The following is a 27731-nucleotide window of genomic DNA, read 5'->3' as shown; positions in this document are numbered from 1 at the left end:
AAGAGATCGGAATTATTTAAATTGTTTCTATAAGGTAACTGTTGACTTTTGGACCGCATTTACCTGTTCTGCACCATGCTCATTGCCATCCAGTCTGAAGGGTAAACATTCTTTCCTATGAGATCTTTAAACATTATAAATGTTTCCATCAAAAAGTCCTAGAACAACAAAATACAAGACATCTGTGATTTTATATCCTGTAGACTTCATATGCCAAACCTGACACACTGCTGTGTGTAAAGCACTATGTGAGGGCACCATCCTACTCACAATGACATCAATGGCAAAGTTCCCAATGACATTGATAGCAGCAAGATTAGAAAGTCCTGTAAAACAGCAGTTGTAGGCTAGAAATTATTGCACACTAAGCTGTCTAATAAAGATAAGCTATAGGTAAATGGGTGAATAAACAAGTAATTGTAAAAACTATACCACATTTACTGAAATACAAGATGAGATTTTCTCCCACATTATACCATATGTAATCAAATATACAATGAGGTTTCTTCCCCAATCAGCATGCAGGGAAAAGCACTTTATCTTATATTTTCATGCAAGAAAACCTCATTTAATACACTGAATACATTGTCTATCATTAAACCAAAAGCATCATGTACTCAGTAATGGAAACCAACTATGAAGCTGATTAAATGCAGCCAACATTAAGTATAACTATAAAATACACAGTCCATACTGGGCAAACATAAGGATAGGAACTTTTTTTTTTTTTTTGCTGGTTAAAAAAACACAGGTAGATGTTCCCTCCACAGGAAACTGAAACCAAGACTAGAGGTACTGCAATACCAGGAAAGCACCAAAAGGGCCAGGGGTAACCCTGATACCTTCCCCTTGGTGCCAAAAATACTTAAATCTTAGCAAAAAGAGCAAGATGCTGATGGGAACATTTAAACATGTTTTAAGGAAAGTTTTTCATTTTTTAAGTCAATTCAGCCAAATCAATTCCAAATCCATGAGTCATTCAAGAACCATATGTGGCCCTACTACCGGCAACCATCTTCCACCCCCACCTAGGGCCTCAAATGCTTCCAAATCATTTGGCAGGCATCCTATCTGCACACCCAGGCTTGGGGTTTGCATGCCCCTGAGTTTCACTTGCCTTCAGCCATATCGTCACAGGAGCAAGCTAGGGAGAAGTTTCCCATTTCCATAAAGTGGGTATAAAGCCAAGATCTTCTCATTAGAAATGAAAATGGGAGGTTAACTATACTTTACCTCCGTGTGTATTACCCCTTGCCAGAAAAGTGGTTATCCCCAGCAACTAGGAAAACCACTTTAGTGGTCATGGTTTTGCCCTGATGACAACATACCACAAGGATAGGTTAGTGCAGGCCATATGAATAAGATGCTAGTGCCCATTGCACACAGTCTCTCTTAGTGTCGACTTTTTTTCAGGTCCTGGTGAGCCACTACATTGCATACATTTTTACTTCCTCTTTACTCCCACAGCTGAGCTGACCCTATCTTTCCCATTTTCAATGATTCCTGTTTCTTCACCAGCCTTAAATATCTGATAAGCATGACCAAACATATGGGGGCCCAGGCATTTCAAAATATCTCTGTCACCCCCTCTCTCAGCCTTTCACATACAATTAGTGTGATCCTACTCATCATGAGGTGGAGCTAGACCAGGCTGCCCAGTGCCTTATCTGCATATACATTTTTGGAGGATCCCAGGACTCATGACAAGAACACCCAGGTACAGTCATAAGTGTGGGGCTAATTAGGATAGAGATCCTTTGTGGGGTTATATGGACTACACACATGCTGAGAAGTGCTGAGCTGTGGGGTCACCATGGCTTGAAATGGTGTTGACCAGTGGGGCCCAGCTTAATGAACTATATGGTAAATCATGAGCCTTCTGACTTTGGGTTAATATCATGAATAGTTTGTACTATAAACTGGCAGGGGAAATACTGTGCCATGGAAATACCATGTCTATGAAGGCAGTTTTCCTGAGCTGTACCATGGGAGAACTGCTCTTTTGGCATGGTTCAGTACCTGCCCAGGTATAGTGGCTTTAGGACCAGTTTATGGAAATGGGAGTTTTCTCCCTTGCTTGCTCTGAGGGTCTTATGGCTAATGGCAAACAAAACTTGGGGGCTTCCAAACCCCAAGCCTCCAGGCTTGGGCCTGCAAGTAGGATGCCTGCCAAACGACTGGGAAACATCTGAAGCCATGGGTGTCAGTGGAGGATGTTTGCTGGTAGTAGGACCACATATGGTTCTGGACTCTTGGATTTGGAATTAGTTTTGGCTAATTTGGCCTCAGATACAAAATAATTTTTTAAAATAAAAAGTTTGTACTGTATAGCCTAGCCTTATGGTGTGTTGAGGGAAATACCGTGACCACTAAGGCAGTTTTCCTAGCTGCTGGGGATAACCGCTTTTCTGGCATGGGGTAGTACCCTTGGAGGTAATGTAAAGTTAACCTCCTACTTTCACTTCCAATGGGAAGATCTTTGCTTTACACCCGCTTTATGGAAATGGTAGACCCCTCTCTAGCTTGCTCCTGCGGCCATATAGCTGAGGGCAAGTGAAACTCGGAGGCATCTGAACCCCCAGCCTCCAGTCTTGGGCATGCACATAGGATGCCTGCCAAATGATTTGGAAGATTCTGAAGCCCCAGGTGGGGGTGGAGGATTTTTTCCAGTAGTAGGGCCACACATGATTCTTGAATGACTCATAGATTTGGAATTGATTTGGCTGATTTGACTTGGAACATGAACATTTTTTCTTAAAAAAAAAAAATGTAGTATTTATAAGTAGGTACAAAAGTTCTGCTTAACTTATAGCAGTTTCCAAATAAATAAAAATATACCAATTCTGGCTAAACTAAACCTATGGGTACCTATAGCAATTCGCTTATACACAAATTTATTTCAAGGTCACTATTTTCACATTTACTTCTCACTTACATGGGGTTAGGGAGAACAGGGTTTGACAGTAATAAGGGGCAGAGAAAGGGGTTACAGGGGAAGAAGTTGGAGGGGGAAGGGCAAGGGGGCTATCTGACTGCCCAAATTTATTTTCTCTGATATAGCTGCGGGAGGGGGACAAATTCAAGGCAAACCTCCAACAATTAGATTCTATACCTAGAAAATTATAACAAATCTATAAAACGATATATATAATCTAATTATTGGGAGGGTGTCTTATATTCAGGGTTATCTTGTATTGGAGTAAATACAATATTAAAAAGCCTTCTGGAGTAAAATTCTGGAAAAAAGTTTTATGGAAAAAGTTTCTGTTTCCAAATGCATGTTTTCAAAAATTGAGAGAAAGCATCTTGAAAATGAATGCTATTGTTTACATTCTATATTGATCTTAATTTAATAAATGTATATAAAATGACTCAGGCCAAAAACTGCATCATAGTTCTCCTCTGAAGGAGATTTACCAACAATATTGAGGAAAATTAGGAAAATTAACATTGATATAATTAATCTCTCATTTTGCACCTGCATACATGCAAATCCATCACTAGGTTTTTTCATCATCTGAAACAGGCAGCTAAAAAATTGTAAGGCAAGCTACACAAGCTGCTATTAACACCCACAAATAGCTTACAAGCAAGACTCAGCAACAGACTGTGTTCTGTGTTAATCATCAAAATGGTTAAGGGTAACCAAATAAACAAGGTCTCTGAGCAGCTTAATATTGAAACAAATCTTTAATACGGAAACAACTTTTTTCCATTGATAAATATGACTTTTAAATAACCGAGAAAAAATAACCATCAACAAATCAATGCACTTAAAAAGCAAAACCACAGATATCATTTTTTACATTTTTGTTTAAATTAAATTCCTCAGGTAAATTGGGGATCACTGCAGAAACTTCAATAAGATTTCTAATATAAGATTGGAGTGTGTACCCAATGCTTGGGAGCTAGAAATGATCCCATGGTACAAGATAATCTACTTAAGTTGTAAGGACTAGCTGCGGTTGGATATTCTATGATTTTGCCATCTGGCAGTACAAGGGATGGGAAACTAGCTAGCTGTGGGCAAACTGAGAATTTTCTCACTTTGGATGGGCTTTCAGTCAGTGATATGTTACTGTTTTGAGCCACTAACCACACTTGGCCCATATGTGTTTCAGGAGGAAGGCAAGCAAGGAAAGACATGTGTTCAGAAGATTTTGCAATAATTTAGAAAATGGTGTTAGCTAGTATACACTGGAGTATTCCCTAACAACTGTAACCTATACAGAGTCCAAACCAGATGTACCATGAGTACCATGAGCTGTTGCCTTTCTGTATAGGATAATCTGGGCTAGTAACTGATTTCTTAATGGAGATGGAGGGGAGACACGGGCTAATAGCATTCATTCAACAAGGTGTTTTCAACATGTGAAATATAACATCGATCCTTTTATCTTACTCTCCATCATCAAACACACTCACTCAATAGGCAGGGGGAAAAGAACAGTAATACTCATACACAAATGACTATCAGTGTATCCTACTTCATTTTTAAAAATAATTTTAAATGCCTGGTAAAGTCAAATGTTCTTCTGTGTTCTTAAACCAATATGAATACTGGAATCCAGCAGAATGGATATTCCAAAACATAACAGAAGAATGTGAGCTCGGGTAGGAACAAGCCACAAACCGCACACTGGAAATGATCAGATAAGTACTAAGGGGTCCACTAAGAATCAGAATACGGTAATACTAAGGGCACCTATCGGGGGCATAGGTGTCTATACTAATGATAGAAGTATGGGAAACGAGCAGGAGGAACTTGCACTCTTGCTTGCAGACAACGACTTCAACCTGGTTGGTCTAACAGAAACCTGGTGGGACCCTGCCCATGACTGGGCAGTGGGCATTGAAGGCTACAGGATATACAGGCAGGGGAGATTGGGGAAAAAGGTGGTGGGCATTGATCTATATGTTAGGGAACATTATACATCCTCTGTAATAAAGATGGGGACAGAGGATGGGCAAATCCAAGTCCTATGGGTCAGATTACAAGGGGGTGGGGGGGGGAAGGGACTTGGTAGTGGGGGACTACCAAAAACCCCCCCGGAAAGAGTTGGACCTAGAATTCTCAAAACAGCTCTCAAAGGCAGCATGTTCAAAAGACCTAGTTGTCATTGGTGACCTAAATTACCCAGACATCTGCTGGGAGGAGCAGTCGACCAGGTTTCCCCATTCATGTAGGTTCTTAACCTGCATGCAGGACCTGCACCTAACACAGGAGGTATGCAGTCCCACTAGGGAAGATGCCTTACTTGACTTGGTGCTGGCCTCAGGGGAGGACTTTGTTAGGGAGCTACAGGTACAAGGTAACCTAGGGGATAGTGACCACCAGTTGATAGGATTCACTATCCGGTGTAAGGTAGGAAAAACAAATAGTAGGGCAGTAGTGCTAGACTTCCAAAAGGCCAGCTTCAGTGAGCTCAGGAGACTGGTTAGGGGGGGACTGAGGGGTAATCACATCTGTGAGATGGGGGTCCAAGAAGTGTGGGAGTTCCTCAAGGGACTGATCGTACAGGCACAGAGGGACACCATCCCAGTACATGCAAATGAAGGCAAAAGAGCCAAACAACCTTCTTGGCTGAGCAAAGAAATCCAGGAGAGCCTTCAGAGGGAAAAAGAGGCCTACAGGTTGTGGAAGCAGGAGGCAGCCACCAAGGAGGTGTATACCTACTTGGCTTGCGCTTGCAGGAAAGCAGTGAGAAAGGCCAAAGCAGATACAGAACTCGAGTTGGCAACAAAGATTAAGGATAACAAGAAGTCCTTCTTTAAGTACATAGGGAGCAGGAAGAAGGCGCAGGGTAATGTAGAGCCACTACAGAATGGACTAGGGCAACTCATAACTGCCAGGATGGAAAAAGCGGAGCTCTTTAATAATTTCTTTGCTTCTGTTTTCCTGGACATGGATACAAACTTACCTCCCAATGAGTCTTTAGTCTAGAGTGAGCATAATACCAATCCACCAACAGTTAGCACTGACCTAGTGAAGGGGCACTTGGAGGGGTTGGACCTATTTAAGTCAGCAGGCCCCGATGATCTTCACCCAAGGGTACTAAAGGAATTGGCCAGTGACATAGCAGAACCACTGGCGCAGCTGCTTGAGTGCTCGTGGCACTTGGGACAGGTCCCAGAGGACTGGAAAAGGGCCAGCGTGGTTCCTATCTTCAAGAAGGGGAGGAAGGAGGACCTGGGTAATTATAAGCCAGTTAGCCTCACCTCTATTCTCGGCAAGACCTTAGAAAAAATCATAAAGCATCACATTTGCAGGGGGCCAGCAGGTAACACAATGGTAAGTGGCAACCAGCATGGGTTTATAGCAGGCAGATGCTGCCTAGCTAACCTGGTCTCTTTTTATGATCAGGTCACAAATTGCTTAGATGCAGGGGAGGAAGTAGATATTATTTACCTGGATTTAAAAAGGCTTTTGACACAGTGGTGCACCCAATTCTTATGACCAAACTGAGTAACAGCGAGGTGGATTTTTTCACAGTAAGGTGGGTGAAAAACTGGCTTATCAGATGCACCCAGAGAGTGGTGGTGCATGGGTTGGTTTCTCCCTGGAGGGATGTGGGCAGTGGTGTCCCTCAGGGTTCTGTCCTTGGACCACTGCTGTTTAATATCTTCATCAGTGATATGGACGAAGGTGTTGAAAGCACCTTGTCCAAATTCGCAGATGACACTAAACTATGGGGCGTAGTAAACACACTGGAGGGCAGGGAGTGAATTCAGACAGATTTGGACAGACTGGGGAAGTAGGCAGATCAGAATAGGATGCAATTCAACAAGGATAAAGGTGCTGCACGTGGGGAGAAAGAATCTCCAACACACCTATAGACTGGGGGGTACCATTCTGAGCACCACAGCAGTGGAAAGAGATCTCAGAGTCCTGGTTGACGCAAAAATGAACATGAGTTGCCAGTGTGACGAGGTGATAAGCAAGGCTAACTGCACTCTGTTTCCCATAGTTCTATCTTTAGTATAGCAGGAGTATCACAAGTAGGTCTAGGGAAGTGATGATTCCCCTCTATGTGGCATTGGTCAGGCTGCAGATGGAGTACTGCATCCAGTTTTGGGTGCTGCATTTCAAGAGGGTTGTGGATAACCTTGAGAGGGTTCAGAGGAGGGCTACTCGTATGGTTGACAGCCTGCAGGATCTGAATCTCTTCAGCCTCCACAAGAGAAGGCTGAGAGGCGATCTTGTGGCTGTCTACAAATTCATGGTGGGGGAGGGGGCAGCAGGGAATAGGGGACACTCTGTTTACCAGGGCACCCCTCGGGGTTACCAGGAATAATGGCCACAAACTGAAGGAGAACAGATTTAGATTGGACATAAAGAAGAAATTCTTTATGGTGAGGGTTGCCAAAATACGGAATGGGCTTCCAAGGTAGGTGGTGCTTTCCCCTACCCTGGAGGTATTCAAGAGGAGATTATACAATTATCTGGCTGGGGTTACTTAACCCCAGTGCTCTTTCCTGCCTGGAGCAGGGGATTGGACCCGATGATCTACCAGGTTCCTTCCGACTCTAGAAATCTATGAAATATGTTGATAGCTATTTGTTGAGTTGCTTTGTACTCACCACCAGTTCTGAACTTGTCTGAAAGGTTTCAATGTAAAAGGAGTAATGCTGGTTGTCCATTTGGCTTAAGATTGCTGTCATACATGCCACAAAATGACTCTAAAACAGAAAGAAATTAACAATAAGGAAATCAACATCCATACAATAGATGATGTAAACAAAATAATTTAACTTTATTCAGGACCTATCTTAGTACTAGTTTAAGATTCCTAAAGTGAGTGTGATATTTCACAGGATTTTGCCATTACAGATTCAAAGATAATAAAAAATGCTATGAAATTCTTTTTAATCATCTTAATTACTTTACCATTGTTACATAATTGTACAGGAAAGAGAAAATGCAAAATAAGGATACTATACTCCTTTAAATTCTTTAGGCTTTTTCAAGTAACTATTATAGAACTTATCAAATTTCTTAAAAATCCTATTGCTTTCATCCTTTTAAAATTCTGCATATTTTTTTCCAGAAAGAAACACCATATTCCTCTGGATCTTAACACAGAAATGAAAGCAGTTTATAGTCTTGTCTTCCTTTTCAGTTTACTGATAGTGAAAAATGCTTATCTGTCAAAGCTTATAATGATGAGCTAAATGACTGGAGCTTTCCTTTAAGGAATACAGTATCTCCTCTTAGTAATACTTTTTATCTTTCTAAAGTTGTGATAATCCTTTCTATAATGAAGCAGCTCAAAATACTATGTGAATTTTGCTAAAGGAAAAATATACAAAGCAAAGGCTTGGATGAAAAATAACTTCTCTCCAATGGATTTACTTAAAACTTTTACTTAAATTGATTTATCAGCAATCCAAGTGACTCCCTGATCTTTTCAACCAGAAGTCAATTTTTAACTTGCCATGGGTTTTAGGAATCAGATTTCTGTTTTACTCCTGACTGATTCTATACTTTGTTACAGTCATGAATTCAAGAAGGTCACATATCATTGAAAAGTATCAGCTTCAGTTTGCCGTACCCAACCATTTTGTCTACCACTTACAGAAAAGGAAACCTTTTTTAACTTCAGGTTATGGCCACTAGAGGTCTTTTACTTTCATATGGTAGCTGCTGTTCAGTTTGTACTGCTTTTTTTTATTTATTCCTACGTGAGCAGACCCAGTGTACTTCTTGCATATAAACAGAGAAAATTACAATATTAAGGACTTATTAAACATTCTTTTGGAGTAATATTAGTGCTAGTCAGAGCCTTGCCTGCTACATAAGGCTAAGAAGATACATTTTCTGCTGGTAATCCCAAAGCTTTCAGGTAAGGATTTTTAATGTTGGTTACTGATGGTCTTCTAAAAGGAAATGCTGATTTTCAATCCTATAGTAGTTTACTTTCACAGGTATTGCTCAAATAAGTCTCTTTGCACTTTTAAATTTACAGCTGGCAGGAATAGTAAGCTATCTATAATGAATGCAGTGTGACACTTTTTGTCTAGTACCTTTATTTTAATTTTGAAAAAAAATGCTAAAACAAGTTAGGGAGTATTACGCAAAAAAAAGCATATCTTGTATTTTCCTCTTTAAAATGCTTTAAAAGATACTACAGAATGATCACCCGCTTATTTTAAATTATCATTTGCTGAGATTAACAATGTCTTTTTACAAGTCTCTGACAGACGTACAATGTTGCCATTTGGTTTAGATGACTTTAAGAATGTTCGTTTGTTTGTTGAAATCAACTTTGGATCTGTGTAGCAGTATCTAGTATTACAGTTCTGCATGAGTACATATTCTTAGTAACTGTGTTTGGAAATTGTGAAATTTAACAGATGACATATTTTGTTTAATAAAAACAGTTCTGCCATCAATAAGTATCATCACAATTTTGCTAGCTAGTTTCTAGGAGCAAACCTGTCATATTTCACAGCAGTGTGACTGACTAATATATGAAATGAAAAGTGACAATTGAGCAAATTTGCTGTCAAGAATCCTACCTCCAACCGTGTCACGTTGAGTCAGGACAATATATTAACTTTATTCTGGTTTGATCTTTAATCATCATGTAACAATCTTGGCTATTATCTACTTGTTCTCTTTCTAATTTAAAACTTCTTCCCTTCCCCTCCTCAAAAGCCAGCAATAAACACAGACTTCTCACATACAACCCCTTATTTCACAACTGACCTGATACTCTCAACATCATTATTCTCACAGCTAGAACTTAATATACTTAAAGATGACATAGTTCTGTCAACGAAATCTGGAATTTCAATATGTATGTATGTATGAATACTATCCTACACTCTTTAAATACTTATAGTACAGGAGGTAAGAAGCATTAACTACCTAAAAATACACTACATGCAAACCATTAATCATTTTTTAAGTTCATGTTGTATATTTACAACCTGGGAATTAGAAATTCAGAGTCGGGCATCTTCTGCAAACATGCTAGTTGCCCAAGAATGAATTATACTAAATTGCTTTTTAAAAGGCATGCAGTATGGAGAAATCAGAATATTTAAATGCCCCCACCCCCCCCCCACAAAAAGAGGGGAAGGAAAGAGAGTACAACTTGACAAGTCATTTAAACTGTACATGGGCTTGTTAAGATGTATCTAATGAATCACAGCAGACAGATGCATGATTGAAACTAGGTCCAACATGCGTAACAATAAGTGTTATCACTGTAAACACTTGATTGATAAGGGAATATTTAAAAGAGTATTAAACAGAATTCTGTTTGAAATAAAGTCATATTATTAAAAGGTCCAATAAATAATGTGCCTACCTGGACAGAAATATCTTAAAACTTGACTGAGAATATAACCAATAAACAAAACATTGTCAATTACCCAGATGGCTGGCAGTTTTTGGAAAAATGAATTACAGCAGGGTTCGGAGTTAGATGAGGGAATATGAGGTATATGCTAGAATATTGTGCTTATTAGCATTAGCAGGAACACAGAGTAAGTAGGATGTCAAATAAAAGTGAGATACAGATGAGCAAACTCACTCTTCCAGCAAATGCTTGAAACTGCTGACCACTGAAAAAGTGATGATAAATCCATCAAACTTTAAATATTTCTAATATTGTGTCTCCTGGAATTAGTATAAATACTGAAAAATCTCAACCAAAAGGAAATGATAATCTCTAAAGTGTAAATAAAATGTATGAGCAGCCATAACCCACGCAGCCAGAAAAACAAATAAAGCTTTGTAAAACTTGATAGGGGCAAAAAGGGAGGTATCTACTTGACCTATCCCTAGTAGTCACTGCAATCAAGCTGTGTGCGCAAAACTAACGGGAACAGCAGCACAATTAAAATATTAGGGCTGCATGAGAAAGGCAACAAACTTCAGCACCTAGCAACCCAAATCCCAGCTACTTTATAATACCAGATGGTGACAGGTTGCCGTAGTAACTTCAAATAATATATGAGAACCACAAGAATAAATAACACACATGCATGTACTAGAGAAAGAAATAGTGTTATTATTAACCTGGTATCAGTTAAGTATTCACCTTGTTATACTGGGAGTAATTTTCATGAACGCTAGAGGAGTGAACAAAGAAGGTATTTGTTCTGAGTGGTCAACTTACCAATATTATAGCACTGTATAATCTATGCCCCAAATCTAAGTATGCGTAAACCACATACACACTAATACAAGAAAACAAAATAAAATTCAACCATTGATGGAAGCTGATCATTCAAAGGCATTGGAAAGCCAAGAGTTAAAAACACGTCTGGTATTTTCTACTTTGCTCAATTATTTCATTACAGCTGTACACAGCAGAATATTTAAAGGTTTAAAGTAAGTATAAACAGTAAACAGTATGCACAGCCCTAACCAGTAGACTAAAATTGCAACAACAGTAGTTTCCATTTTTTACGCTTTGTAGATGTATTATAGAGTTTTCCCCAGAGGCAGCAGCATGTGAGTATAGAGTAAAAATATCACATTATACATAGGTTTTGATTCTTGACTCACTTTCACAGTGTAAATCAGAAGTTCTCTAATTGTAAAAAAACTAATACAAGTATGATCCATAGTTTTCAAGGTTTGAAGATCTGTTTTAGAGATTCTAGGTGCGAAGTGATATGTGAATAAGGTCATCACTATCATTAAAATACACAAAACCCCCATTTTTTGTACAATATGAATGCTACCCAGAATGTGAGAAATCACTAACACATTAGTCATTTCTATTCTGTGATAACACAATAATACAAAAGAGAACAACCTCCTGGACACAGAGTATTCATGAAATTGATGAATAACCTCACCTTCTTAGGGTCATGAGCACAGGAACAAAATGACAAATATTAGAAATGAAAGCTAAGAAGGGTACTATATGATACCATTGCAAATGAGAGTGGTTTGAAGGTTTTTTGGCATGAACAGTAAGGTTTACAGTGCCTTAGAAAAACAATGTCTCCTCAGAAATCTAGCATCTGTACCTATTGATACAGATGGTAACAAAATACTTCTTTACCATATTATGCAAAACACTAAACAGCAGCAGTTTGAGCTGAAAAAGGAATAAGCTGAATTTGAAGTGGTTCATCACATATTCTTGTAGAAGTTCTGTGTCTTCCCAGAGGAATACAATTCACCATAAAGATATGCTGTCATGTGTACTGTACTCTGCTTGGGTGTAAACGCCTAAACCAAAAATATAAACACTGTAATTGGCTGTTATGCAACAAGCTGGTGTGTTCGTCAAATGTGTACACTGTGCTTGAAATTTAGAATCTGATCCATCCCACATACTGTTGTCATGGCTTGTCAATGAATGTTTCTTACTAATCATTATTTTACGGTAAAAAAGACCTGTCATCTGATACAGTAGTTGTGAGATTTTATTTTTTCATTTATGTTTGATGTTTTATAGTTCACTAGGCTCATCTTTCTGCCTTTCATAGATAATTAAATGGAACCCTAAAAATTCTATTTGCACAGTTTTAGTTTCTAATTTAAAAAAATCTATGATTGCTTTATTTTTGTTCCACTATTTTCTTTAAATTGTATGTAATACCTAGTGATTTCTTCTTTTAGTTAAGCATAACAGGACAGCTGTCTAAAAATAGGTTAATTAATAGGAAAACACAGTCATGTGATTTTACAATGGAAATGAAATGAGTGTATAAGCACCCTCTCCAAGATTTAAAAGTACTCTTAAAACGTATACAATTAAATCCTTCTCAGAACTGTTCCCTTTGAAGACTCATGAAGCTAGTGTTACTATGCCATTTTCTCCTAGTTACAGAAGTATTAAGGCATGACACAAGCCTCCTTAAAATTCCTCTTGATGTTTCAGCATATTGTTGGTAAGGTCTAAACTATTATTTGATTCATATTCCCACACACTTTCCACCAAACTCACCTTCATTCCTCCCAATCTATGACTTCTGTGACATGATCAGTGGTGGAATTCTCTTGGACTCAGGGGAACAGACTTCCACCTTCAGCTTCCTCTGTGCAAAAATGAAGTTTATTTTCTAACTAGAGGGACTTTTTACCATCTTTAATTTTCCCTGAGCCTGAGGGAAGGCACGTGTGCCCGAAAGCCTGCAGAAAAAGATACATTTTTTGCAATTTCTTAATTGGTCTAAGAACAGGTATCATCTCTGAACCAAAAGTTCTAGAGTTTTGCATTTCTTCTTGAGCACATAACATTTTCTCAGATATCTAACAAGAATCAGTGTGATGCATCACTTAAGTATATTCACTAGGCCTGATTCTGTCCTGACTCCTAAAAGTAACATCTGTCACTGAAGTCTCAGGATAACATCTCCTTTGGTCCATTTCCTTAGGAGATGCACACCCATGTAGGCACAAACTGCAAATTATGTTATCTACTTTCCAGCAACCTTTCACAATGAGTAATCATTATTTGAAGTTTCACTGCAAGGCTTCCACTTCAGGCAGTTCATATCACAGCAGCAAAAATCAGGTGAGATACTGCTTGGGCCACAACTGGTCACAGTTCAAATCTCTCCATTGGTTTCTTTTCATCTGCTACTTCATATTGATGTTTTCACTTCAACATTTGATGACAATAAGTTCATGCTGGCTTACTGGTCTGCTCCAATTTCTTTCCTCATCACAACCTACTGTGTGCTCCACTACTGTCACTTCCTTCTCCCACACTTAAATTCATCTTCCAGGCTCTCCCACTTCCTGAATGAACTTTAGATCCCAATACACTGGAAAACTTTCTGTTTGACACTTTTTCAAAATCTGAGAAGCAAGGATTTTGTTGGGTGATGTTTTTAATGGACCCACCACCCAGTTGGGACAGACTTAGACAAGCTTTCAAATGCAAAGCTATCTTCTTCAGGTCTCAACATCACGTCGACAATTGCAAAATCTCCAAGTTCAGCAGTAAGCTAAGTTCACATGAGCTTTTTGTTCCAAGTTGTGATTCTATACACCTATTTCATATTGCTGAAGGCAGGCTGGCATGGACATGGATTATTTTTTTGCCGTGACTGCACCCCAACTATACTCACTTCTGAATTAAAGATGTCACACATTCTTCAGAAAAAATTAAAAGCTCAAATATAGATCAGGTCTGGAAAGGAACTTCATTAAATGTTCCTAATCCTGGTGTATTTCAGTGCAAATTAAAATAATTTTCCTCTAGCTAAATATGATTAGTCTCTTGTAGGGAAGGGGATTGGAAACTGATTTAAGAGTTTGAAGAGGGAAGTAGCAACAACAGTGAGCTGGAACAGATTTTCAGTAATAAAGGTAACAGCAGCAAAGAGCCAAGAGGAAACAGCTGACCATCTGGTACAAAGTGAAACAACAGTGGGGGGAAAGGGAAGTCAGCAGCAGAGTCCATGTACAGTTGGACAATGTATCTTTGCTTATGTAATACACAGGAATAAAGATGTGATTACATAAACAAGCTTAAGGTAGCATCTCTGAGTTGCTTTGCAGTTATTATAAGGACCAAAAACTAAAATCAGACAAAGTCCTGTATTCCCAAAAGTCATTCACCCTTAAATTGATTATTCTTTTCAAGCTACACACAGTGGTAACAACAGCAGGCAAAATGAAATAAAAAACACTGAGTGCATGCACGGAAACAGACTTACTAAAAAGCTTGACTTGTCCAATCAGTGCATGGGGCTTCCGCTCCCAAGTGAATGGGAGCTTCACATTTAAAATGTACTTTTAATGTTCATACAAAGAAAACTGGGCTCAATTAATATTTTTTCCTGACAATTATGTTATCCACTGCACAACACCAACTGCATTTGACATAATTTGGGATGACTTTCTACAGTTATCCCTAAGGAATTTACTGAAGCCTTTTCTATTCTATGACCAAAAGCAGACACTTAGCAGCAGAGCAACTGCACTTAGGCTATCAAAAGGTATAGTCATTCTTATCAATGTTCCATGAAAGCTTGCATAACTCACTGCAGTTCACAAATTTTCATGACAAAATGCCTGAACTGTCTTCATGGTAGCACCAGTGTAGTTAAATCCCTGCTGAAGAAAGGGTAGCATTTCTTCCAGGGCAAGAGACAGACATTCAAAAAGCCAGACCCTGAACTGATTCAATCTTTGCAGGTTAGTCTAACCTGGCTAGATTGAACCAATTTGCAAGTGAACAGACATTCACGAAAAGCAGGCACATGCCTGCAGTGGCTCAGGTCAGGCAACAGGGGGAGCTAGAGCAGCCCTTGGTTACAGGGAAGCTGTACTAGGGGGAACATGGCCAGCCCCAGGCAGTAGCCTGGAGTGAACTGCACAGGGAGGGGGTTTAATTCCCCGCTCCCTGTCCCATCAGCATGAACCAGCTGGGGTCTGCCGGGTGCTCCCACCACACTGCCACAGCTGGGGGGGAGGGGGGGGGCACGGCACAAGCATGGCCAAACACCGGCCAGCATGGCCCCTGAGACTGTCGCCACTGCTCACTCCCTGCATGGGGCTAGTGGTGGGACAAGCCCCCTCCTTCCCCCTCTACCAGATGGCAGAGGGAGTGGGGAATAACCACCCTCCCTGCCCCCCTGCCTAAGGGACCCTGCCAGCCAGCCTGTGGCCAGGCTCCTGACCCTGCTGCTGGAGAGTGAGGGGGCGGGGCCCTGACAGGGCAGCAGCCCCTGCAATGATATCTAGGGAGCATGAGCCTCTTCCTAACAGGGGGACCATGAGTGGGGTTCAGAGCTGCCATGGACTGCATGGGGCAGATGGCAGCATCTGGGCTCAAAGGGAGCCATAACTCCCAAAACCCCCCAGGGCCACCGCCACCACTGCTCACCTTATGCAGTCTGCAGCAGCATCCCTCACACACAGAGTGCCCCCCCCCACCAGGAAGAGGCTTGTGCTCCGGGACACTGTGACAGGGGCTGCATCCCCCATCAGGGTCGCTCCTCCCTCGCCGTTCCAGGCGCATGGGTGGGGCCCCTTAGGTGGGGAGCAGGAAAGGGGGGTTATTCTCCTTCTCTCCAGTGTCTGGCAGAGAGGGTAGGAGGGGGTTTATCCTGCTGCTCACTCCCTGCAGGGAGCAGTTGGCAGCGGCAGTGGGAGCAAGCAGACACCACTGCAGTCCCCAGGGCCAAAGGTGGAAATAACCCACATCCCTACCCTTCACCTAAAGGATGGCCAGCATGGCCCTTCACCTAAAGGGCCATGCTGGCCATCCCCTGGCCCTGCCCCCACCTGGAGCAGTGAGTGGGGAGTGACCCAGAGAGGGCCTTCAGCCCCTGTCACGGTCTCCTGGAGTGTGAGCCTCTTCTTGGCAGAGGGGTCACACTGCAGGTGGGGAAAGCTGCTGCAGACTGTGTGATGCAAGCAGCGGTGGCACTAGGAGGACTTGGGGGGCTTTGGCCCACTCTGAGCCCTGATGCCACCACCTGCCCCACACAGTCCACGGCAGCTCCAAAGCCAATCAGGACCCCGCCCTGTTAAGAGGCTTGTACTCCCTGGACACCAGGAAAGGAGTTGCTGCCCCAATAGTGCCCTGCCCCCTCACTGCTCCAGTGGCAAGAGTGGGATGTGGCCAGAGCCTGGCTGGCAGGGCCCTTTAGGCAGGGGGTGGGAAGGGGGATTAATCCCCCCTCCCTCTGGCATCTGGCAGAGGGGGCTTATCTCACTACTCCTCCATGCAGGGAGAGACTGGGCAGTGGCAGCTGGGGTGGGCAGACCCGGCTGCAGTCCCCAAGGAGCAGAGGGGGCAAAGGGGAAAATAATCCCTCCTTCCTACCCTCCCAACTAAGGGGGACAGCCATGCCAGGCGGCAGCCGGCTGTGCCCCATCCCTGCCACTGCAGCAGCAAGGGGGAGCAGATCCTGTCTCAGTTCCATGCTGGTGAGATAGGGAGGTGGGGGAGGAATTCAACCTCCTCCCTGATCAGTTCACTCCAGGCCTCTGCCCAGGGCTGGCCATGGCCCTGCCGCTGGAGCAGCCAGCAGAGTAATGCAGGTTGTGCTGGTGGGATGGAGCAGGGGTGGGGAAATGAATCTCTTCCTTGATCCCTTCTGGGGCCAGCATCTGGCTGGCCCCCCTCCCCTGTCTGTCCCTGCTCTGGCTGGGGAGAAGAGGGGTGGAGCCAGTCCTGTTCCACTGTAACAGTGTGTCCAGCTCAGAGAGCAGGGTGGGATGCTGGGGGACTCTGATTTAACTTAAACCGGGAAGGAGTCTGGGACAGAAGTTGCATAAACCAGTTTGACCTCAATCAGTTAAGTTTGATACTACTCAACTACTGGCTAGTCCCCACACTAGAGCACCCTCGTGCCCCAACCAGTCCCTCCACATCTTATTGAGCCAGGAGGAGTAACTCTGGGCTGGCATGCTGGCCCGCAGTGCCCCCCTGCCAGCTGGGGCTGCTCTGACCTGGCTCAACATGCTACAGTCCCAGGTGCATGTTCAAATAGTGCTCCTGGGAGGAATAAACTTCAGAGCAATTAGCTCCAGTTTATTGCTTTGCATTAATTCCATGTGTAGATACACCCCATGTGTATGTACTTGTGTTTCATGTGTCTTTATCTCCTTTGTGAAACTTTGGACAATACTAATTCTGGTGGAAGAGAAAACATTTGATGATCAGCAGCCAAGAAGAGAGATCAGATACTGGGAGGGGAGAAGAAAGTGGTTGTGGTTTTGGCTGAATCTGGTTCAAGCTGCTAGAAGGAATGGGCAGGTTCATATCGTGTGTGTGTCCCCTTCTAAAACATGACATACAGCCAAGCCAATCAAGCTTTTAAGGATAAATATCATGATCAGTAAGGGCTACTGCTATAATGCAAAGCTGAGGTTGATTTTCAATTGCAGAATTATAGACAACATGAGAAAGAGTCTGCTACATTGACTCTTGTGTGTTGCTAAGAAAAAGGCCAACCATTTGTTTGTCAGGGCCCTTTTAAAACAATTAAGTTTTTCAAAGCAGACTATTGAGAAAAGTGAACTATGAAATGAAGCCAGTCTCAATTTTCACATACAAATATTTGGCTTTTTTTTAATAAGAATTCATTTAAAATATATGTTTAAATATTAAAATGAAATTAACATTTCTGCTTATGATTCTAATTTATTTTAAAATGTCTAATGTAGGCATAAAAATGTAATAACATGTAGATACTCTAAGCGTAGGAGTTATAATAGTACCAAACATTGACCTAACTGCTCCCACTCTAATCAGAAAAAAAGGCTTAAGTGGAAACAGAGGCCAATATAAAATCCCACTTCAAATATCTTGCACACAACACCATGGCTGCCCCTTGGTTTATTAATAACTGAACTCTGGGAGCCTTTACATATTGTTGTAAAGTAATCTCCAAGACTGCAGAAATGGTATATGCAGCTCCTGCTTCAGTTGGGCCAATTAGCAGTTTTAATTTTTCCCCAGAAAAACACAACTTCTTTACACACTGGCCAAAATGGACACACAATTCCACCTCTCATTATAGAAGCACCCCACTACACTCAGCTACATTTACCTCCCACAGCAATCAATGCAGATCCTCAAATCTCAGCAGTTTGGTGAAGGTTTTGAGGTTCCCCAGAACCACTTGCCCCCTAACAGGCCACATAGGATAATCCCTTCATTTCTATTGAGACCTCAGATTAATGTACAACTATAGTAGTTGCTCAGGGCTGTAGGAACTCTATTCAAGGAAACAGAATATTTATGTACAAGAATGAAGAGCTATATTCTACAGTGCAGTGCTGTTTGGCTTACTCATTGGAACAGAATTTTGTCTATACGGGTTATTTTATTGAAAAGTCATTTCAGGAACAGGTCACCAACCTCTTCCCTTGGATCAGTGAAAGAAGGAAAGTTAAAGACTCCTAGATAATGCTTGCTGGAAGAAGCAAAGAGAACTGTATTCTGAGCAGAAAGAAACTGAAGCCTTGGATTTTATACATAATATTAATTAATGATCTGCATCCATCAATGCAACAAGACAAGGAAACTACAGTATGTTATTTCATTAATATCTTCTGAAAGTCACTCCTAAATTATTTTAAGGTTATATTTAATGTTGGCTATACCAAATAATAAACCCTGTGCTTAGGTATATCAATATATTTTCCCCCAAAATCAGGGTGCATGTAGTAAGCTGATTCTATGCCTGGGATAGCAGCACCTTGCTTCACAGTGCAACAGCTGTTGCATTACTTGGCAAGCAGCTGATGGAATCATTATACTTAAAGGCTCATTGTTCTTCACCCCAGAGGTGTTAAGGATCATCTCTCCTTTTAACAGTTTTGATAGTCTACTTATCAAGCCAACTTTTCTAAGGGCAGTTTTGTTGTCTGCTAACAGTTCCTGGTCTCTCTCCTCTATTTAACAGCTTTGGAGACTCTCTCTCTTCTCAAAATCCACCCATGGAAATCAGTATTCAAATGCAGCTAGGAGTTCAGCTCTAGTTAAGCAGGAAAGGAAGGGTGAGTCACCTACAGATTAGGCTCCATCCTTGCTCTATGCAATATCTCTGTGAAAATCTTTTTTTCTTCAAACTTCCTTTCAAAAACAAGGTGCATCTTATATTCAGGGGGTGTTGTATGGGAAAAAATACAGAATTTTCATCTTACGTAACAGACAACTGAGGCTGATTATAATTAAGACAATAAATATACTTTTTGCGGTATATAAAGTCACTAATTACATTTATGCAGTAATGTAATTAGATTTTTAATTGCAGAATTTTAAAACAGCAGTGTTCCATCTATTCATCAGTATTTTATTACCTTGTACTATATGGAATTGTTTATTAAATTGCTCTTTATGTGCAAAATGAAATGTTTATGGTGTCATGTTTATGGTGTCAATTTTTTGTCATTTTAATTTAGTAGTAGATATGCAATACATTCTTTTTTTTACAGAACTATCAAAGCCAGGATGTACATTTGATAGATGCTGTATCATCACATATGCAAAATAAGCAGCATCCTTTTCACGGCATTCTAACAAACAACTTAAATACAGGGAAATCACTAGATCATTATAATATGTGCTTTAGACTAATCCTAATTCTCTTCTTATTTAAAATAGTGCAATTCCTTAGGGCTAGATTGGATCATATTACAGTTTTACAGTGGCAGGGTTTTGTAAACTGTTGTGAGACTTTGGCCATAGTTGGACAAAAATGAAGATGTAATCTGGACCCAAAATTGAACAAAGAAAGTTTGGATTCAAGGATTTGAATTTCAGCACATTCAATGAACTTCAGAAAAGGTTACATTCAAGCTTTTAGTATTGACATTATCAGTTGTAAAGGATTGCTCTTTTGGGGTTTGTATGAAGGAAAGAGTAATTTTATTTGCTCATCTTTTCTTTCAAAGACACTGATAAAACTGTGAGGTCTAAAAAGAAGGTTTATAAATCACCCATAATCTTTGTTGGCCCATAGACAACAATGGCAAGCAAGTAATGCACCCTGTGAACAGCATAAGAATGTAAGACCTGCCATTTACTGGGTCAGACCATAGGTCCATCTTGTCCAGTATCCTGTGTTACACAGTGGCAGGGAGTGGATGCTGAAAGGGAGAGAGAACTGGATATGACCAGGGTTTCTTCTTCACTATTCTTCTCTCACTTGCAGCCTCCAGAATTTAAGGTGGAAGAAGTTCTGATTCAGAGGCTGTACTAATTCCTCTGCTCAATAGCTAAGGACTCCCCTTTCCTCCAAGAATTTGTCCATCCCCTTTTGTATCTGGCTAAACTGTTAGCTTCCACAACATCTGGAGGCAATAAGTTCCACACTTTAAATGACTTGCTGGCCATGTCTACATGAGACACTTACTGTGCAGTAGCTTGTACTACTGCACAATAGCATTGTGGGGCACAAACTGCGATGTGATGCTATTGCACATGTAGCAGGCTTGCCTTTTGGAGAATGGGTTGAGTCCCAGGATTGAAATCTTGCTGCTTTGATTGGTGAAGCCCATCCACCAATCAGGAGGCAGCAAGAGGAGTGAAGTCACACCCCTTTCCTGACCTTTCCTTTCAGGTCTGGGGTTGGAGTTCCCCCCCAACCCCAGACCTGATTGAAGACTGCAACACTCAGGTCCGGAAGACTTCAGGGGCAGAGCCCTGGAGAGTATAAAAGGAGCTGTGTGCCCAGCCTGAGAACACATCCGGGAGAGAGAAGAGAGAAGAGTGGGGCTTAGAAGAGCTGAGGAGAGCTGCTCAGCAGGGTGAAGCAGTAACCTGGAAGCACCCCTGAAGACTTCCATCAGCGGGGAATGGCAGACAGCTCCAGCAGCTAGGCTCTCAGTGTGCAGCACGGCACATGGCATCCAGACCCTGGGAGCTGCGTGAGGCCACTCAGGTCTGCAACTTCTGGCATGCAGCCAGAGACACAGTGCACAGGCCAGTGCACAGAGTAGGACCTTTTAGAGTGCTTGGGCGGCTCAGGTCCTCAACCCCTGGAATGAGGCTGAGAGCTCGGTGCAGGAGGCGCTGCACAGATGGTTTGGGAGTGGACCAAGTCTGGTGTTGCACGAGGCAGCCCAGGCCTCCAACCCATAGCAAAAGGTTGAGTCCAGGGAGCCAGATGGTGCTTGGGCTACTGAGCCAGCAGACAGGGATGAGCCAGAGGCCCCAGAAGCCCTGCATAGAGGAGCCCTGTTCCAGGGGACAGCAACCCCCGGCGAAGCCCACTGCAGGCGAGAGAGCAGCTTGGCGCAGAGGACGAGGGCCACCTTTCAGGCCTGGGAGCCGTGAGTTGAAAAGAGGATTCCCACAGGGGAGGGGGAGTCCCCCCGGTTAGTTAAGGGCTCTTGAAAGGGGAGGTCCCACTGGGAGGGCCCCCCTAAAGTTACCAGCTTCCTTTTAGGGCTTGGGAAAAGCCCAAGGGCATTGGGGTTTCCTCTTGGGATTAAGTTGATCTTTGGGGTTCTTGCGCCATAAGTAGTATGATGGCATGCCTTATATTTTGTGAACTCTCATGGTTCTAAATTAGTAGATAAGTACAGTTCTAGGGCTCTGCTGGGACCCCCCCATTGCTGTTATTTCACCTGTTGTTTACTTGTATTTATTTGTGGTTTATTTATTGTTCACCCATACTTATCTATAGTTTATTTGGTGGCTATCTATGTTTATTTTGGGGTTTATCCATTTCAGATCAGATGCTTACCTGTGACTAACTGTACCTGGAGCACTGGTATAATGTTTTATGTAATTTACCCAGAGGGTATTGTTTATGTTACTGTTTATATATATATATATATATATATATAGTACATAGGTTTATATCCATGTTCCATTCCCTTGTGTTAAGTTAATGTAAATAAATTTGTATATAGTTAAGTCCCCTGAGGGAACTGAGTGATCTGCAGTTCCCCGCCCCCATAGCACACCTGCCAGCTAGCAATCGCCTTCAATTGGAGAATGGGAGTATATACCCAAGTTACCTGGGCTACACACAGTAGTAATGAGCTACTGGGAAGCCAGTATCACCAGGAAGCCATGTAGGGATTCTACTATGCAGTAACACCGGTTACTGTGCAGTCATTTAGTATTTGGGTATGTAAGTACTAAATGACTGCACAGTAATAACTGTGCAGTCAACATCTCATGTAGACGCAGCTGCTGTGTGAAAACAACTTCCTTTTGTTAGTTTTAAACAGGGGTAATGCAAAGGAGATGCATGGGGGTGCACATGCACCCCCTGAGTGTGCCGATGCACCCCGTGTCTGGCTGTGCTCCCTGTTTTGCCAGCGGGCAGGGGGCAGACCAAAGTGCCAGTGCCCCCACTGCGAGCACCAGCCATGGAGCGGGGCCACCAGCAAAAGAGGCTGTGCCGCTTCTGGAAGTGGCTGTGGGACTTCCAGAAGTGGCACGGCTGCTTTCACAGTGAGATCGGCCACGGGGGACCCCCTCCAACTCGAGGCATGTGCCCCCCCAACTCAAAAGGCACCAGACACCCATGGTTTTAAACTTCCTACCTGCTACTTTCATTTAGTAACAGCTATGTCTTGTATTGTGAAAGAGAGAGTAAATAATAAAGCCCTATTTACTTTCTGTTCACCATTTGGTATTTTGTAAACAGTTATGTTTCCCTTCTAGCATCTTTTTTCTGAACTGAATAGGCCTAGCTTCTTTACTATCTTCTCTATACCACTAATCATCCTTGTTGCCATTCTCTGTACCTTCCCTATTTCTTCTATATCCCTTTTGAGGAGTGGAGACCAGAACTGGGCACAGCATTTTGTTTACAATTCCCTTCTTAATAATCCCTAATCTTTTGTTTGCTTTTTGCTGGCTAGTGAGCACTGAGCTAACATTTTCATTGAGCTGCCCACAACAACTCCAAATCTCTTTCCTGCATCATAGCAACTACTGTTGCTATCATCATGTAAACTTTATAGTTTAACCCTTCCTGTCAAGGACAGTTTAAAATGTTCTAATGGCAGTGAGTATGGTTATGTGGTCTTACAGGCAACATGTTGCTTTTAGAAGTGAGCTGGGGCATTCTCCACTTCTCTGGTATTACTGTTGTAGAGATTAGTGTTATCGTTATAATAGGGCATGATGGCCCTCACTAACAATTAAGTGAATCACCTGGTCTAATACTGACTTTCAAACAGTTGGGGTTTTTTTTTAATATTTGGAATTCATACTACAATGAAGTACATTTATATGTTGGCCATTTTAGTTATTTGCATTATAACAGATCTTTATTTAACGTCCCTCCAGTTTTATTTACTCTTCCAGTAAATAAAAGGTTTGATTTTGTATATGAATACATATTTTACTTATTTATTTGTTAAATCAGTGCACTCCTACCATTTCAGTGCTAACTTTTTAAAAGACTGTTATGAACTTTCTTCTCATCTTGCCTAGATCACTCAGCTTACTTTCTCCCAGGTCTATCACATTCTAAATCTACAATTCCACCATTATTCTTTAGTTTCTAATGGTTTTATAAAAGATATTAATCTCCATTTGATAGCCCCAAGAGCAAATAAATTTCACTATTTTTGAAGAAAGGAAATTCGACTTTAAAAATAATTGTATTAATTTAGAAAGAAAAATTAATGTTTTACACAGGCAAATTAACAACAATAAGCATTTTTGTTTCAAATAATTACTTGGATTTTCTTTCACAATACATATTAAATGACATTTGCAGGATATTTTGCTTTTTATCTATCTAAAATTTATCTGAATTCTCTAATACTGTAGAGGGATTTCAATTAAAAGAAATGAGTTAGACACTTTATACCACCACTGTAATGTAGCAGGATGCTCTTACCACATAAATTATCTTAAAGAACATTTGTGTAAAGGCCTCAATCCAAATTTGTATGGAAGGGTTTGTTTGTGAGCTTGTTTGTGACATCCTAGTCACCTGTTTTGGTTCCAAACTGCAATGGAATCAGAACACAAGTCACTTCCGTTTTAGTGGATTGGAAATGCTCATTTCCAGAGTGAAGGAGAAGACTCTAGGGACACTTGATGGGCTAAGGCGGCATTCAGTACAGTACTGAACACATCAGTACACACATATGGTGGAGATAGTACCATACAACACCTAGTTATTTCAACAGCATGGCTTGCTATGTCTAAAGAAAAATAAATCAAATAGTTGTCTGATTAATCTGTATGTTTTTCTACTTTTCACATACTTTCATACATTAGAGAGGTTTGTAAAAATATCAGCTAAGTGTATGTTATTCAAATTGTTGCTTCCTCATTTCAGCAATCAGATCTTTCTGTAGTCAATAAGCAATAAGATAGGTCTCAGATTACTTTTAATCTCTGCTGACTAATACAATATATAGAGCACAAGTTTTAATGAAACCAAACTCACTTCATCAGATGAAGATTTTTATATATATATATATTACTTAGTTGTCTACAAAGTTACATATCTACCTTGCCTTTTGCCTGACTTTAGACTAACATGGCTAACTAGCACTCTACTTTTATCTGTGACATAAATAAAGCTTACAGTTTACTATGGAGTTCAGTAAGGATATGAAGAGGTATAGGTTATACAGAAAAAAAAATTCATTTTAAAAGCATCTCTACATGAGATGCTAAACGTGCAGTAGACTAAGTCTACTTCACATTAGTGTGGTGGGCAACAACTGTGCTAATGTGTAGTAGAATTGATCTATTCTGCATTAGTGTCACAAAAAAGTGTGCACTGGCACTAGTGTGCAGTAGCACCAATTACATCGCATTAAGTTTAGTACCTGTTATTACAGGTACTAAACTTAATGCGCCGTAATTATGGTGCATTAATAAACATGTAGACGTGCCAGTTTGTTCATAAAAACTTTCGCAAGCACCTGGTTTGTATACAGCACCATGAACAGTAGCGTAATGAAGGGTGGGCAAGCACGGCTCCAACTGCTGGTACCAATTTAGGAGGGGTGCTAGAATCGCCCCCATTACTGTTTCTGTAAAAGCAACAGCTGGGGCAGGAGGACCATGTGGCAGCAGCAACAGAAGTAGTAGGCAGGGGCTGTTTTTGAGTCCACAGCATAGGTGAGACTTTTGTTTTCCCAGCCCCTGCTCCTTGTTATACCTTTGCCCCTAAATGCCTAGGCTCAAAATTTGATTTATGGGGCACACGTATAAGTTTGGTAAATTTAAACTCATGTGTTGGATTCACAGATTTGAGGTGCCAGAAGAGAGACCATTTAATAATCCAAGCTGACCTTTTTCTATAATAAATAATAGAATTTTACCCAGTTAACCCTGCACTGTATTGAATAAAGCATATCTAATTTGTGTTCCTTAAAAGAAATCTATTTCTTATCTTCCTAGGATGCATACACAAGGAAAATGAAAAATTCTGGAATAACATACTCAACAATGATAATCATAATACATTAGAAGTATTACATACAAGAAATATCTTTCATGTCATTGAAAGGCATAAGGATTGTGACAGAAAATAAAACAGAAAACATCATTATATACATTTTATAGTGCAGACTAATTTGCAATGCTGCAGAAATGAAACAGGTTCAGATGACATGAGGAAGAACTTTCATCTGAGAAGAGAGATTAAAAGCTTAAAAACACTTAGAAAGGAGATGAGTAAAAAGGGATATGATAAAATTATGCAAAAAGAATGAATGATATAGAGAAGATATTAGGGGTGTGCACATGCAGTTTGCAGCACTGCATACTGTCTGTGGTGCCGCAAACTACACACACTTCACATGTATGCATTCACTGCACTACTAGTTTGCACTGTGGTGGGTTTTTTTGACATTGGGAGATCCCAGTATCAAGAAAACCCAGACCAGAAAAAAGTGGGGCATCACACATGGCGGCATGAACGCTGCATGACCCTGGATGCTAGGGGGGCATGGCAACTGCCCGCAGGCAGTGGCAGTGGTGGCATGGCAGTGGTAAATGGGGAGCTCCCACAGCCAGCTGCAGCAGTGGTGGGCTGAGCATGGAGCTCCCACAGGCTGCCGCAGTAGTGTCAGTGGCACAGAGAGGGTGGCAAGCACTGACCAGCGGTCAGCGGCCACTCACAGATGCCGCCACCAGTATCAGCAATATTTGGGGATAACCCACAGACGCCGCTCACGGTGTTGGCAGCAAGGGGAGTGAGGTGGTGAGTGGCGCCTGCCTGCAGGCACTGCCAGTAGTGTCAGTAGTGCTTTTTGCAGGGGGTGCATAGCCAATCTCAGGTGGTGTACATTCACCTGTGTGCACCGCATTACGCGTTTCCAATGCATGGTGGCAGTGTGCACTGGCCAAATCTGGAGCCTGGCCAGCCAGAGCCACACACCAACTGCTGCCAGGCTCCATGCATCTGGATTGCCACTGCTGGAGCCCTGGGATACCCCCAGAACCCCAGGTGAAGCTCCTGGGGCCATCCCAGGTTGACAGCAGAGTGCATGTATAGGGCGATCCCTAGGTGTTCCCCAAATATGTGCTGCTGCTACTTGTCCCTGGGGAATGCATATTCCTGCTCATGGGTTTGCTCTAGGAGTTTGTCATAACAAAGGAAAAAGGGGATCCTCAACATAAATGAAAGGTGCATTCAAAGCTGATAAAAGACAATGCTTCACAATATCCAATTAGGCCGTAGAAATCATTGCCAAGGATGCTTCTGAGGCCAAGAACTAAATGAGATTCAAAGTAGGATTGCACATTTATATAATAACACAGTGTTTATTTTTAATGGAGTTTGGAAGGACTATAGAATTCTATGCTTCAGCTCTTCAACCAGTCTAACTATTTAGGAATTAGAATGAAAAATTTAATTGGTGAAGAGTGTAGGGGCCCAATCATATTTCAGAGTTTCTTGCAACTTTCCCTAAAGCATTTGCCATAGGTCACAATAAAAAGATGGTACAGTGGATGAAACGTACCCATAGTTCTAAGCCACTCTGGTAATTTCTATGTTCTTTTTTCCATGGCTAGAAAATAAATTGGCAGGCTGAATTACTGAGAGTACATCTGCCTGAGAAAATTAATTTTTCCGCCTGTGTATTTGAGCACCCTCCTATATCCCTTAAGCATACACTTTCCAAGTTGATTTTTTTTTTAAGTTTCATGACTGCAAGCAAGAGAAAAGGATCACGTTAGAACTTGCTTTGATGAATATAAAAGTAACAGGCTAAGGTGTTCTTTTAGATCTATATCATGCTTTAACAAAAGCTTTAAAAACAGATCAAGTCATGTAATGGTAGGAGTATAAAGCCCCACTGAGTTCAATGGAATTACACAGGTACTAAGGTCCCTGCACACTTTAAACTT

The 27731-nt window shown here is 41.4% G+C and overlaps 2 protein-coding genes across 3 annotated transcripts in view; one reads left to right on the top strand and one right to left on the bottom strand.

The window, feature by feature from the left end:
• DOCK2 (dedicator of cytokinesis 2) overlaps positions 1-27731 on the bottom strand; it is a 514326-nt gene that overhangs the window by 170448 nt on the left and 316147 nt on the right. Inside the window, exons 28-29 of the mRNA XM_025212572.1 lie at positions 7582-7680; positions 64-158 (exon numbers count right to left, since the gene is read on the bottom strand). Of these exons, the coding sequence (XP_025068357.1) occupies positions 64-158; positions 7582-7680 (194 nt within the window). The remainder of the gene's footprint in view (positions 1-63; positions 159-7581; positions 7681-27731) is intronic.
• The window catches only part of INSYN2B (inhibitory synaptic factor family member 2B), a 139065-nt gene continuing 120010 nt past the window's right edge, over positions 8677-27731 (top strand). For both annotated transcript variants that reach the window (XM_025212575.1, XM_025212574.1), the window contains exon 1: positions 8677-8843. The gene's annotated coding sequence lies outside the window, so the exon portion shown is untranslated. The remainder of the gene's footprint in view (positions 8844-27731) is intronic.

The sequence above is a fragment of the Alligator sinensis genome, unplaced genomic scaffold (assembly GCF_000455745.1).
Source record: "Alligator sinensis unplaced genomic scaffold, ASM45574v1 scaffold606_1, whole genome shotgun sequence".
NCBI lineage: Eukaryota > Metazoa > Chordata > Crocodylia > Alligatoridae > Alligator > Alligator sinensis.
This window is presented reverse-complemented; position numbering and strand designations above follow the sequence as displayed.